Source organism: Scyliorhinus torazame, chromosome 10, assembly GCF_047496885.1.
Source record: "Scyliorhinus torazame isolate Kashiwa2021f chromosome 10, sScyTor2.1, whole genome shotgun sequence".
NCBI lineage: Eukaryota > Metazoa > Chordata > Chondrichthyes > Carcharhiniformes > Scyliorhinidae > Scyliorhinus > Scyliorhinus torazame.
Window position 1 is genome coordinate 179,574,917 of NC_092716.1, and position 14,761 is coordinate 179,589,677.

Genomic DNA, 14,761 nt, shown 5'->3' on the forward strand with positions numbered 1-14,761 from the left:
CAGCAGTGCTAACCACTGTGCCACCGTAAGCCAGTCAAATGTTGTAAAAATGAGTGAGTAAATAACACTTCTGTGCCAGGAATAGTTGCGGCACTGCATTGATATGAATACCAACAGAGTTCCATCCCATTGGGGTGGGTGAAGAGAAAACTGGGTGAGGGGCTCACATAAAAAATAGGCACATATTTAGTGTGTTTGCAATTTCTGTTTTGGACAGCCTGCTATTGGAATGTCACTTTCATTTTTCCAGTGGGGGCAATTTCTGTCTCATGTAATTCATCAACCAGCCGCCATAGATAGGTTTAGTCTGAACTAAGCCTTACAGAAAATTTATCGTGGTGTGTTTCCGTTCCGATTTATCGATGTCTAGACTAGAATATTTTTTGAAAATGTCATTGTGGATGAGGCTTCTAGACAGGCCCCTGGCCTGCTCCACTGGACTGGCATTTAACGTTCTTACACTCGCTGCGGAGGCCGAGTCTCATTCTTCTCATTAGACAGACGGTTCTTGCGATTTCAGCTTGCAGCCTCTTGTTCCGGCAAGGGTTTTGTGCTGAGCGGATGCGCCGCTAATCGCCTTTACGCTGCAGTGTCGAGTTACACACTAACGCATTCTCTGAGCTCCTGAGCTGCCTTTTGTGGGTGGAGACAAGCCCGAGCCCCAAGCGCCAATCATCCTCCCTTCACCCGCCACTATCTCCAAGCTGCCTCTCTCTGCGCCTCACGTCCGCCTCCAGTGATCCACATTTCCTGGAAAATCGTGAGCGAAGCAGATGATCACCGGCAGCCTCAACAATGGCAAGGAGGGCAAGTAAAAATTGGGCGGACGAGGAGATCAAAGGCCTGTTGTCCATTTGGAAAGATCGGTCCATCCAGAATCAGCTGGCCGGGGCAGTGAGGAATAAGGATGTATTCGTGAGGATCTCCAGCAGCCTTAACGCCTTAGGGGTCAACCGGGACTGGAAGCAATGTCGAGCTAAAGTGAAGAACCTGAAGTACGAGTACAGGACTATGGTTAACCAGAGGAAATCCGGCAGGAGGTGCAAATCTATGCGCTTCTACAACGAAATAGACGCGGTGCTAGGCTGCCGACCTCTCCATGCCAAAGGAAGTCCGGACGGAACAGTCGTCAGTGTGGCGATCAAACAAGAAGAGGAAGAGAAATTGGAAAATGGCCCACCACAGGCCCCTCCAGTCTCGCAAAACGTCACAGGTAAACCTTTAATTCAGTGTCTGCCACAAGGAAATCAGAAATAACGGAGTCGTTTGATAAATGAGAAATAACACTTCTTCAACGTGAGCGGAATTAAAATCAAATGATTTATAAAATGTAGAGCGTAATGTCCGAGAACTCAAAATATTAAATATGTTTTTCTGTGGGTTCGCTTTAGATGTCGAAGCTTTTGCTGCTCTCTTTCTCTTTGAAATACACCACTCCACAATCATTAGGAATCACTCATTGCAACAGCTTGAATACGAGATAACAAGGCTGACAACAAAACAGTAGAGCTTTGAATTTATGATATTAAAATAAATGGAAGATTGTCATAATAAAGGAATTACCACAATTGTTGAAATAACGTTATAGTTTATATGTTTAATATTTCTGATACAGTATCGTGTCCTTTAATGTTCATTGCACTTATCCATAAAGTCATCAACTCCTTAACATCCAGAGCACAGCTTCCAGAATGGATGAGTTGGTTTTCTGATCACGTGTTCCCGTTGAGGAATGGTGTTTACAGGGAGCAATTGCAGGCCATTACCTGGTTTCCCATTTACTGAGCCGGGGAATTTTACTGTGTGAAAGCCGCCGCATAATCCAAGTTGTTAGTTTAAATGAACGGGAAATGGAGGACAGCTGAAGCTCTGGCATCGCCATGCTCCCCAACAGTACAGCTCCATGCCATGAGCACCCCATGTTTTTGGTTCCCTTTAACATTCACAGCACCGACTCCAGCAGTCGTCATCATCTTTAACATTCACATCAGGTTTTAGAAGTCCTAGGTGTAAACTAATCAGCCTTTATCTCCCTCCAGCCAAATAAATGTCTGTTGGTTATTTTTTGATCTGCAAGCTCCTTCTATTCCTTTGATTATAATTGTGCCTCTTGACACTCATTAGGAATGATGAAAATGACTGCATTAAAAAAAATTGCCCTTAGTTACATCGCACAAAAAATCTCATACAATGACTTTGTAATCCAGTGACAGCTACTGATCTACTCAGAAATATATCATTTAAATTTATGCATTGCTGCATAGTGTTCGGGGAATATATAATCCTAGAAATTTGCAACACTGAACCAGGCTATTTCAACAAGTAGATATCCAGCCTAATCCCTCTTCTGAGCTCTTGGTCTGTAGCTACTCCAGGTGTATATCCAAGCACTTCTTAAATGTTATTAATGTTTCTGCCTCAATGCTGGGCAGTGATTTCCAAATCCGCACTACCCTTGGGTGAAAAGAAATTCCCCTTGCATTCGCTCTAGATCTTAACCTCATATCGTAAATCCATGCTTCCTCATTTTGGACTTCTCGGCCAAGGGAGTAGGACCTTGGCATCTAGACATCTTATAATTTAATACACTTCAATCAGGTCTCCCCTCAGCCTCCTATGTTTCATGTCATGCACCATCCTGGCTTCATAGAATCCCTACAGTGCAGAAGGAGGCTATTTCTGCACATCAAGTCTGCACTGATCCTCTGAAAGAGTACTCTACCCAGGTCAATTTCCCTGCTCTATCCCCGTAACGCCACCTAACTGTTGGACACTAAAGTGCAATTTAACATGGCCAATCCACCTAACTTGTATATATTTGGACTGTGCGAGGGAACTGGAGCACCCGGAGGAAACCATACAGACCAAGGGAGAACATGCAAACGTGTAAAAAAAATACAAACACTGAAAGGATAAAAGTTTCAGATGTACGAATTCCAGTTGGAATCCTTTAGTCTAGGCCTTCAGTCAGGTCTTGGCTTTCAGTCTGTAATAGTTTTCATTGTAGATTCATCAGGATCTCAAGACTTCTCTGCAGGTTCATAACAGGCAGGCAAGAAACATTTTTGGAGAGAGAGCGCGAGCACAACTCAGTTTCTTCTCTCAGCATCCAGAACCTTCTCCCTTCTTCCTGGGTCCCCTGAAAACCCTCATCTGGCTGAACCCAATCACTGTCTGTTGCCAGACAGAATATGTCTTTGGCCAAATCATTGGCCACCAGCCAACCAATAAAACCAATCTCTCCGATCTCTCAGTTGCCATAAAGTCTGAGTTCTTCTGCTCAAAATCTAAATCTTTCTTAGTAAGTGTACTATTTTGCAACTTTTGAGTTCCTCACTTCTTTTTTTTTAAATTTAGAGTACCCAATTCAATTTTTCCAATTAAGGGGCAATTTAGCGTGGCCAATCCACCTACCCTGAACATCTTTGGGTTGTGAGGCCGAAACACACGTAAACACGAGGCAAATGTGCAAACTCCACATGGACAGTGACCCAGGGCCCGGATTGAATCTGAGACCCCGGCGTCGTGAGGAAGCAGTGCTAACCACTGCACCACCGTGCTGCCCCCCCCCCCCCCCGAGTTCCTCACTTCCTCTCCTTGACTTGAAGCTTACTACGTTCCTGTGAAATGGAGCCCCAATAAATAACTTGGAGAGAGGAGAAAACGAGGAAAAAAGCAGGTTTCCAGTTATGAATCTTCATGAGAACAGTATAATCTGTATGCTCCATGCTCGAACTACTGATCCCTATACCCTTGTTTATAATGATGAGGAGGATACATCTTGCCATTAAAACTGGCTGAACACTGACACATTGTAAATCTTAACTCCCACAGCATGCTATGTCCAACCAGCTGTTGCCATCAGCAGAGATAAGGAAGAAGATGAAGTTCCGCCTGAACCACAGTCTGGAGCAGACAGTGTTACAGGTATGCATAAACAATAATGATAGAAAGGCAAGGAATATATACCAACATGTACCTAAACTAGTGGTTTATGCAAGTAATATTGTGAGCAGAGAGAACAGCAGTAAGTAGGATTTCTGTGATTGTTTTCATACAATTGAAAATTGAAATTGACTCTTCACTGTGGCAGAATACATAATCTGATACATCAGCTAGAAAGGTCAGCAATTCTCTTGGGATTAATTGCTGATTGACCAGCCAACCTTTTATTTTTTTGTATTCCTTTATCAGAGTTACAAAGCTAAAGCTCAGAGCGGACAGGGGCAAACCCCTAATCCAGCTCCTTTCCTGCTCCAAAAATCAATTCAATTCAAATTGAATCCAATTCATAGTCCCCACAAGAGAGACATACCAGATCGAGGCATTACACCTGACCTCACGCTCAATCTTAGCCAGAAGGTCGGGAAGCAATACCAGCCAACCTTTCTAACTGCTGGAATGTAGAGGGACAGAAATGAAATTAAATGAAAATCGCTTATTGTCACAAGTAGGCTTCAAATGAAGTTACTGTGAAAAGCCCCTAGTCGCCACATTCCAGCGCCTGTTCGGGGAGGCTGATACGGGAATTGAACCCGTGCTGCTGGCCTGCATTGGACTGTTTTAAAAGCCAGCTATTTAGCCCTGTGCTAAACCAGCCCCTAGTGGCTGGGTTTTTTAATTCAATTGCAGGCCAATGCTTCATTGGGTAGTGATCCTAGCTGAACGGAAGGAAAGCTTCCAATGTTCTGGAGAGCTACATGGTTGTAGTTGGTTAAACTCTTGTAACCACGACAAGTCCTTAGAGGTCCCTTGGCTTTGGCTGTTGTAAACTTGTTCCTAAACTGTTTGGTCTCGAGTGGGTGGGGGAGGGGGGGTTGGGGGAAGGAAAGGGTCAGTGCCCCAATAGGGGAAGGATGTATATGCCATATCAGGAAATCAGAATCTCTACTTGTGAAAATGTATTGATAGTTTTGGAGACTCATATCTGGCAATGGGTTTCTGCATCTGTGTGATAGATGGATGAGTGAAAAAGGAGGAATGGTGGGATTCATTAAATTCAGTTCTTGATTCCCTGTTTTCACATCTCTGCTGAGGAAATGGTCAAAGCATAGACAAGTGTAGCTTGTTACCTTCACTAGTCTTAGTGTCTGTACTCCAGAGAAATCCTTCTTCCCATTTTTCTTTCGGTGTCTTCTTAAGATGCTGACTTATGCTGGAGTGGCCCCCCTCTGGTACCTCATGAAAATGACCTCTAATGATTTGGGAACTGAGAGAAAGAATTCTGGTGGGGTGGTTGCCCCGTGAAGGCCATCATAGCCGAGCCAAAACCAATTCCCACTTACAAATCACAAGCACTTTCTAGCAAGAGTGTTTTTCATAGAATCCCTACAGTGCAGAAGGAGGCCATTTAGCCCAATGACTCTGCACCTACCCTTTGAAAGAGCACCCAACCTAGGCCCAAACTCCCACCCCATCCCCGTAACCCCATCAAGGGGCAATTTAGCATGGCCAATAGAAAGCATCCTATCGGGCTGCATCACAGCCTGGTATGGCAACTGCTCGGCCCAGGACCGCAAGAAACTTCAGAGAGTCGTGAACACCGCCCAGTCCATCACACGAACCTGCCTCCCATCCATTGACTCCATCTACACCTCCCGCTGCCTGGGGAAAGCGGGCAGCATAATCAAAGACCCCTCCCACCCGGCTTACTCACTCTTCCAACTTTTTCCATCGGGCAGGAGATACAGAAGTCTGAGACCACGCACGAACAGACTCAAAAACAGCTTCTTCCCCACTGTCACCAGACTCCTAAATGACCTTCTTATGGACTGACTTCATTAACACTACACCCTGTATGCTTCATCCGATACCAGTGCTTATGTAGTTACATTGTATATGTTGTGTTGCCCTATTATGTATTTTCTTTTATTCCCTTTTCTTCTCATGTACTTAATGATCTGTTGAGCTGCTCGCAGAAAAATACTTTTCACTGTACCTCGGTACAAGTGACAATAAACAAATCCAATCCAATCCAATACACCTAACCTGCACATCTTTGAGCTGTGCTTGATTGCTTGTGATAGACTTGACGATCATTAATAGTATCTGCATACTAGGAGATTTGTAATAGCATTGCTCACAGGTTGTGAGAGGGCTGGCTAGAGAGATAATTACATGGATCTGATCTTCATGGCTCCTTTACTTCTAGTTGGATTGTGATTGTTCCGACTAAGCACGGTATGAATAATATCACAAGTACTAGACTGTGACCTAGCGGTGGAAGGGCCTAAGACTATCTTCCCTCTTTAGGGCAGCACGGTACCACAAGTAGATAGCACTGTGGCTTCACAGCGCCAGGGTCCCAGGTTCGATTCCCCGCTGGGTCACTGCCTGTGCGGAGTCTGCACGTTCTCCCCGTGTCTGCGTGAGTTTCCTCCGGGTGCTCCGGTTTCCTCCCACAGTCCAAAGACGTGCAGGTTAGGTAGATTGGCCATGATAAATTCCCCTGAGTGAGCAAAAAGGTTAGGAGGGGTTATTGGGTAACAGGGATAGGGGGGAAGTGAGGGCTTAAGTGGGTCGGTGCAGACTCGATGGGCCGAATGGCCTCCTTCTGCACTGTATGTTCTGTGTTCTTTCAAGTATTATTTATGCATTGTCTCCACTCATTGACAATCCATAATGATGAGGCGGCTTGGTAGCGCAATGGTTAGCACTGCTGCTTAATGGCGCCGAGGACGCGGGTTCAGTCTTGGCCCTGGGTCCGTGTGGAGTTTGCACATTCTCCCGTGTCTGCGTGGGTCTCGCCCCCACAACCCAAAGATGTGCAGGGTCGGTGGATTGGCCACGCAAAATTGCTCCTTAATTGGAAAAAAAATGAATTGGGAACTTGAAATTTAAAAAAAAGACAATTCATAATGGTCATAATGTTGTTCTTGCTGTTCAGCTGTCCCACCCAGCCAGCTCTCTTGTCTTCACCAGGCCAGGCTTTGTCCTCAGAATTTGCCAGTTGGCCAGCACTTCAGTTCTGAAAGAGCAATGAGCCGAGGACATGGATTCTAAACTAATTTAAATTTTTATTGCTTTATTGGGCCTATCAAATGACTCAGAGAAACTTTACATTCATTACAGTCCCAAAATGTTTATATTTGTTAGATATATAAATTGATTTTTGCCATATAAATAAGGTTGAACATGCAAGCAAAATATGAAATTGAAATCCAAAAGAGAAAAGACTTAAATCATTTAACATCTATGAGAAGGATGTGCATCATCCATGAGCTAAGGAAGTTATGGATGGTGTCAGATTGAAAGAAAATGCATGCAATGTTGCACAGATTTGTGGAAAGCCAGAAGATTGGGAAAATTTTAGAAACCAACAAAGGATGACTTTTAAAAAAAAGAGGCAGAAATTAGAGTATGAGGGAAAACTAGCAAGGAACAGAAAAACAGACAGTAAAACCTTTGACAAATATACAAAAATAAAAATAATAGCTAAGTGAGCATTGATGCCTGAGAGATTGAGACTGGGGAATTAATCATGGGAAACAAGGAAATGGCACAGACTTTGAACAAGTATTTTGTGGTAAATTATCCGATCAGGCCCACCGTGGAAATGGTCACCGGCGGGGCGGAAAATCTGACAAACTATTTAAAAGTCAATGACTGTTGGTGGGAATTTCTGGTCTCTGGGTAGGGGCAACTGAAAAATCACCCCTTTGTATCTATCTTCACAATAGAAGACACAAAGAGTTTTCCAAGAATAGTGGAAAATCAAAAGGTAAAAGGGAGAGAGGAACTCAAAGCAATCATGATCATTGAAAAGCTACAGGGAAAGCTAATGGGACTGACAAACCCCTGGTTCTGGTGGCCTACATTCTAGGGTCTTGGAGGAAGTGGCTGTAGAGATAGTGAATGCATTGTTGTAATCTCCCCCAAGTTTCCTAAATTCTGGAAAACTCCCAAGGGATTGGACAACCAAAAATCTAACATCTCTATTAAAGAAAGGAGGGAGACATATAGCAGGGAAAGGTATGCCAGTTGGCCTATCATTTGTTATTGGGAAATTGCTAGAATCCCTTATTAAGGAGGTAAGAGCAGGGCATTAAAAAAAATCACAATATAATCAGGCAAAATCAACATGGTTTTGTGAAAGAGAAATGATATTTGACAGATTTATTGGAATTATGTGAGGATGGAGCAAGCAGGTTTAATAGAGGAGAACCAGTGGATGTAATGTATTCGGATTTCCAAAAGTCATTTGATAAGGTGTCACACAAAATCAGAGCTCAAGATGTTGGGAGTGATTTAAAAATTTCTATATTCATTCACAGGGGATGCGATCTAATGGCCACACTGCGCCGGAAAAGCAGCTCAGCACACGCAGCATGGCAGTTCATAGCCGGAGACCCCGCTCCCAGGATCTACCCAGCTTGCCACACCTCATGAGATTCAACATAATCTCGTGAGATGTTGAAATGTGGACGGGATTATTTTATAGCAAATCTGCATATTAGAGCGAGACAGTTAGTCTCACTCTAATGTGCAGATTCCTAAGATACCTGAGTCTTTGGGACTCAATCCCTTTGCCTCAGAGGCCTCAGCGAGCACCATAAGACCATAAGACATAGGAGCAGAATTAGGCCTCTCGGCCCATTGAGTCTGCTCCGCCATTCAATCATGGCTGATATTTTCTCATCCCCATTCTCCTGCCTTCTACCCAGTTCGTACAGATCCCCAAAAATTGGGAACCAGACGGAACGGCACTTGTGGGGTTCTCCAAGGGGATCCGAGGTCCAAAGCTGCATGCCCTTTGGGCAGGGTGGTGCCCTGGCACTGCCAGCACCATCCTGGCACCCTGGCACTGCCACATGGGTGCCACCCTGGCACTGCTACTGGGCCCAGGTGGCAGTGCCAGCTGGCATGGGAACTGAAAAGGTGTCAGGCTGCCGTTTTCAGCATGCGATTGGGCCGGGTTGCCTGGCACGGGTGTTGGGGAGATGTGGGGGCGCAATTGGACCCCCCCATATTGCGTTCTGTCTGGGGGGAGAGGGGGGTGGAGGTCGGGGATTGTTTTAGGGTCTCGGATATCGGGATCTCTCGCTACAATGGGGAGTTCCGGCGAGTGGAGCTCCCCACTGTACAAAGCGGGGCAATGTGGGGCCTCGGCCGCGCGTTCCCTGTTCAGGCCCCTTAGTCAAAGCGAATCACGTTGAATAGTCATGTGTTTCTCGGCACTGCGAGTGCTGGGAAACACGCGGCTATACATGCTCGCTAGGGGACTTTGTTCCTTTTTGGGGGAAAAATCACACCCAGGATGTGGGCATCGCTGGCTAGCCCAACATTTATTCCCTTGCGAATGTGGTGGTGAGCTGCCTTCTTGAACTGCTTCAAGCAGTTCCCTGTGGTGTAAGTACGCCCAGTGCTGTTAGGCAGAGAGTTCCAGATATTTACCCAGTGACAGTGAAGGAACAGTGATATATTTCCAAGTCAAGATGGTTGGGTCATTGATATATTCAAGACCAAATGTGATAGATTTTTGAACTACATGGGAGTCGAGGTTATGGGGGCAGGCAGGAGTTGAGATCACAATCTGATCAGCCATTTTCTAATTAGATGATGGAGCAGGCTCAAGGAGCCGAATGGCCTACTCTAGCACCTATTTCTTATTGTCTTATTTTGGGCTTGGAACATGAAACTGAGGCTCAGAATGTGAAATGTAATCTTTATTGGGAGCAGATTAGAAATTGCCATTTGTACCAGAGGCTCAGGACATGGTGTTACACAAATTAGATAAAGGATTAAGAACCTTTAGTAATTTCCCATGAGGCACCTTGAGGTGAAGTGTTGTTGAATGTGTTGACGTCTAATGGAACTCATTGTATGGTGTGATTTCTAATGAAACTGGTTCATCTGAACGTTATTGAGGCCTAATGGGAAATGTTTGGTTGAGTCCTGTTGCGTTCAAATGGGACTGATACAAATTATTGTTATTTACTTATTTTCTTGATTCCTAATGTAGCAGAAACAGAAGGCCCAGTAGAAGAGGAGATGATTAGCACAGCCTCGGAGGCCCCTGCTGCAACAAGCAGAAAAAGGACTGAAGATGAACATGGTGTGTATCTGAGCAAAGATGCCATAATTAGTATGAGCTGGATAATTAAATAATTATTGTTTACAAATCCATTACATTTATGCCATACAAGTGCCAGGCAATGACCATCCCCGACAAAGGAGATTCTAACCATATCCCTGATATTCAATGGCATTACCATGGCTGGATCCATCACTATCAGTATCCTGGGGGTTACCATTGACCAGAAACTGGACTAGGCCTGCCATTTAAATATTGTGGCTACAAAACCAGGCCAGAGACTGTGCTGAGCTCAACATCATGCAGAACAAAGCAGTCTGCTTGATTGGCATCCCACCCACCACATTCAGTATTCACTCTCTCCACTACTGTTGCACAGTGGCAGCAGTGTGTACTATGTACAAGGTGTAATGCAGAAACTCATCAAGCCCCTTCCAAACCTGTGACCCCTACCACCTAGAAGGACAAGGGCAGCAGATACATGGGAAGACTGCAAATTGCCTTCCACACAACAAACCCCTGACTTGGAGCTTTGTTGCCCTTTCTTCATTGTCGCTGGATCAAAATCCTGGAACTACTTTCCAAGCATCCTGTGAAAGGAAAAAGAAAATGTTAACTGTTATTACTAATTTAATAACCTGTTGACAGTAACTATTAAGGCTCACATTAAGAATAGCTGCTTTGGTGAATAGCTGATATCATATTTTACTACAAGGAATTGGTGCATATAGAAGTTTAGAATAGTTCCAGCACTGACGAAGGCCATTTGGTCCTTAGTTTCCTTGCTGGTCCCTTGCAGGGGCAACTCCCCTCTGCCACTCTCCCAATTTTCTTTTACACAGGAGTAAAAAATAACAGAAGAGCGTAACCAACAAGAGCACTGAGCAAAACATAGGCTTGCACTGGTACACCAAGTGTCACCTATGGTTCTGTGAAAGCACTCTTGTCTGTCAGTCAAACATTTTCTGGGTTCAAGACTCACTCCAGAGATCTGAGCACAGGTTCTGGGCTGACAGTCCAGTACAGACCTGAGGGAGTATTTTGGGTGACAAGTTAAACAGAAATACCATCCTACCTCACAGGTGGACATAACATATCCCATGACACTATCTGAAGACGAGCAGGAGCCCCACTGTTCTGGCCAATTTTATTCTGCAACCAATATTACAAAAACAGATTATCTGGTAATGATCATATTGCTTATGGAAGTTTCCTGTGTTCAAATTGGCTGCCTCACATTCTACATTTTTTTTTGTTATAAATTTAAAGTGCCCAATTATTTTTTTCCAATTAAGGGGCAATTTAATGTGGCCAATCCACCTATTCAGCACATCTTTGGGCTGTAGGGGTGAAACCCATGCAGACACGAGGAGGATGTGCAAACTCCACTCGGACAGTGACCTGGGGCCGGGATCGAACCCGGGTCCTTGGCGCAATCAGGCAACACTGCTAACCACTGCACCACCATGCAATCCCTACATTATGACTGACTACGCTTCGAGTACATTTAATTGGCTGTAAAGCACTTTGAAATGCCCTTGATTGTGAAAGGCACTATGTAATCTTTTTTTGTAATCCCAAGTCATTTAATCATATCTCACTTAACTATCCTTTTTTGAAAACATCTAGAGTGCTCGGTGCCAAAGAAAAGGATGAAGTTGAAGAAAGGAACCGTGTTTCAGAGACACATTGACACCATTATCAACACCTTCATGGACTATCAGAGGAAAGCTGAAGAAAGGTTCTACAAATGGGAGGAAGAGAGGCGGAGAGAGGAGCGTGAGCATGAGCTGCGGATTATCCAGTTGTTGCTCGATCATTCCAGATCCTCAATGATTCAAACACCTCAGACACCAGATTACCTGAGATCACTGCACAGCCAGAACACCCACATGTTCACACCTCCTCCCTCAAACAATTAATAGTTAGGATCTTTTTAATTGTGTAAATTACTTGCTGTTGATGGTGCTCTGTTGTGACATGCTATGTTAGCCAGGAGCAGTTAAATTGCTGTTTCCCAGATTTACCCCCACCCGCATTGCCAGCTTCTTCAGGATCCAAGTCTAAACAGGAAGAGAAAGTGGAAGGATGGTGAGTGGGTTAATTGAAAGAAAAGCTCCCCAGTGATTCAGTTGCACTACCCGCTGCCTAAAACAAACCTCGTAGACCCCAAGTTTCATTCACAGGCAGTGCTGTGTTAGCTGATTTCAGTACAGGGGTGTTATAATTGACCTTTCCAGGCTTGACTAGCGACCAGAAAATCAGCCATAGCTCACTCTCCGTTTCATGATGCTGCCTAGCTGTGTGTGCGTGTACATGTTGGACAAGGACAAGATTGGGCTTGAATGTAATGTCCCTTCCCTTAGATTTGAAAAGCTTGTTGCCATTTGTTGCTTAGCCTCACAGGTGAACCACTTTCCTCAGTACCAGAAGCTACAAGCACCGTGGAACTGTATCCCAGCAAATCCAGAGAGGAGGGAATATTTATTGAGGAAACAAACAATGGATAGTTAGGTTGACAGCATCTGAAAGAGAAAGGTTTGGGATACATTTTGGGTACATTTTCCTCAGGATCTGCTCCCATGAAGAAAAGTCTCACTTGGAACACTTGTCTTCTTAGATGCTGATTGACTGTTTATACACTCCCACTATTTCCCGTTATTCTTTACAAAGTTCTTGGCCAGGATTCTCCAAAAATGCTGCTAAGTGTAGACGCCGGCGTAAATACTGGAGTGTTTCACGCCAGTGTCAACGGGCCTCTTGCCCCGGTGATTCCGCGGCCCACAAGGGGCCAGCATGGTGCCGGAGTGCTCTGCGCTGTTCCAGCTGCCATACGCGGCCCTGCACTGCTGCCCGTGGGTCCGCGCATGCGCGCGGCAGCCGCTTCCGCGCAACATGGCGGAGCCACACAGCGGGCCGGCGCGGAAGAAGGTAGGCCCCCCCCCCCCCCCCAGACCGCACGCGCCCGCCGATCGGTGGCTACCGATCAAGTCTCCGGTCGCCTGGCCTTTTTGGAGGCCCCACCCTGGACAGCCACCGCAGCCGAGCTCCCGCCGGATGGAACCATACGTGAACCACGCCGGCGGGAACTCAGCCAGTCGACCTCGGAGAATCGCCACGGGGGCCTCTTTCAACAGCCCCCGACCGGTGCTGTGTCGCCGCGCGGGCGCGACTGGCGCCGATTCTCCGGTCGCCGGAGAATCACGTCCCGGCGTTGGACCTGATTACGGGTCTGAGGCCCCATTCTCCGTTCCCGCACCGAGTGCCATTTCGGCTCGGAGAATCCCAGCCCTTGTTTAGATGCTACTCAGGTTGGTGACACTGGTTTTAAAATATGTTGGAGAATCAGGACAGTATCCAGAACTACAAAGGGTGATTAGTGACACTTAATATGACACAAATAATTGATTCATTGTATAAACAACCCAACTTCTTTGTTTGCTGTATGAAGATGCTTTCTCAATGGGAAGCAATATGTTTCAGATCGGATACAAGGAATCCCTATGTCTCAGTAAGTAAATACACCATGTAGTGCGGTACTCTTCAGAAAAGTTGCGGATTGTGAGTGTCCCAGTTTTAATTTCCTGCTCTGTACTGAGTACACCTAATTCACCTGTGGCAGTTAGGGAACAGTTACTCTCACTGTCACTGGGTAAGGAGAAAAGAATCAACCCAGACCCTTTCATTTGCTTACCAGAGATCACTGGATAGTATGTATGTGTTGGGAGAGAACAGGATCGAGTTTAACTTTGATGGTTCTAGAGTTGAATCACCTGCCCATGCGGGTTAGTATAGTCTGTTGTATGAAGTACAATACTGACACCACAGAACCATCCTCTTACAAGAGTCAACAGAGGGAGGCATGCTGAATGAGGAAAAAGTGTTCAAGATTTTTTTTTTAATGGATCAAATGAAATCATTCACTGTATTATAATTGCAAAATTTGACCATGTCTCCAAACACTGGTAATGGATGAAAAGTGTCACGAGCAGTCATGAGTGGGCGAAGCACTCTTTCACTTGTATTTTTGGATAAAGCAATTGGTTTTACTTGGACATGTTCCCTTATGTTAGGAGGAAACAACTTTCAAAGTCTGATGAAAGAACATGAAAATTACAGGACACTGTACTGAAATCTTGTATAATGGCACGCTATGATACAGTAACTATCCTGACAATGCAATACAGGATCCAGCCTTGTAAAATTATATCTGTCATTTGATGCTGTGTCAGTGAGTTTTCTTCGTCAGAATGCTTGTATCACTCTTTTTCCTGTGACTCAAGTAATGAAAACAGCAAAAGCAGCAGTCTTGCATTTCACTGAAAAATTAGTCAAATGTTTGTTACCTGTAAGCAGATTCATATGACTGCTGGCTGATAGATTTCTTCAGTCAATTTACTTTATGTCATAGTCACTTCCCTTGTTTACACAGCACTGATTTACTTAAATATAGTTAAATTATAATATTAATCCTTGCATATATTGAATCAAAGCAGCTCATTGTGCATGAAGTAGAGTGATTTAGGAAAATGTAGAAAACTACTGCAGCACTCTGCATCCCACCAATAGCAGTAAAATTTATTCTATTTTTGGAAGTATTAGATGAGAGAACAATGTTGGCCAGAACACCAAGAAGAATTCCCTGCTTATCTGAACCGCTGGACACACAGGCAGGTTCTTGTACTTACAGCTCATGCAAAAGACAGAACTTTCAATAAATAATGCAGC

The 14,761-nt window shown here is 44.8% G+C and overlaps 1 protein-coding gene across 1 annotated transcript; it reads left to right on the forward strand.

Annotated features, from left to right (window-relative positions):
- Window positions 1-222: 222 nt before the first annotated feature.
- LOC140384385 (uncharacterized) lies at window positions 223-14,254 on the forward strand. The gene is made up of 4 exons (XM_072466034.1): window positions 223-1,213; window positions 3,835-3,927; window positions 9,962-10,054; window positions 11,663-14,254. Exons 1-4 carry the CDS (start codon window positions 796-798, stop codon window positions 11,953-11,955), a joined length of 897 nt encoding a protein of 298 aa, XP_072322135.1. The 5' UTR covers window positions 223-795; the 3' UTR covers window positions 11,956-14,254.
- The last annotated feature ends 507 nt before the right edge of the window (window positions 14,255-14,761 follow it).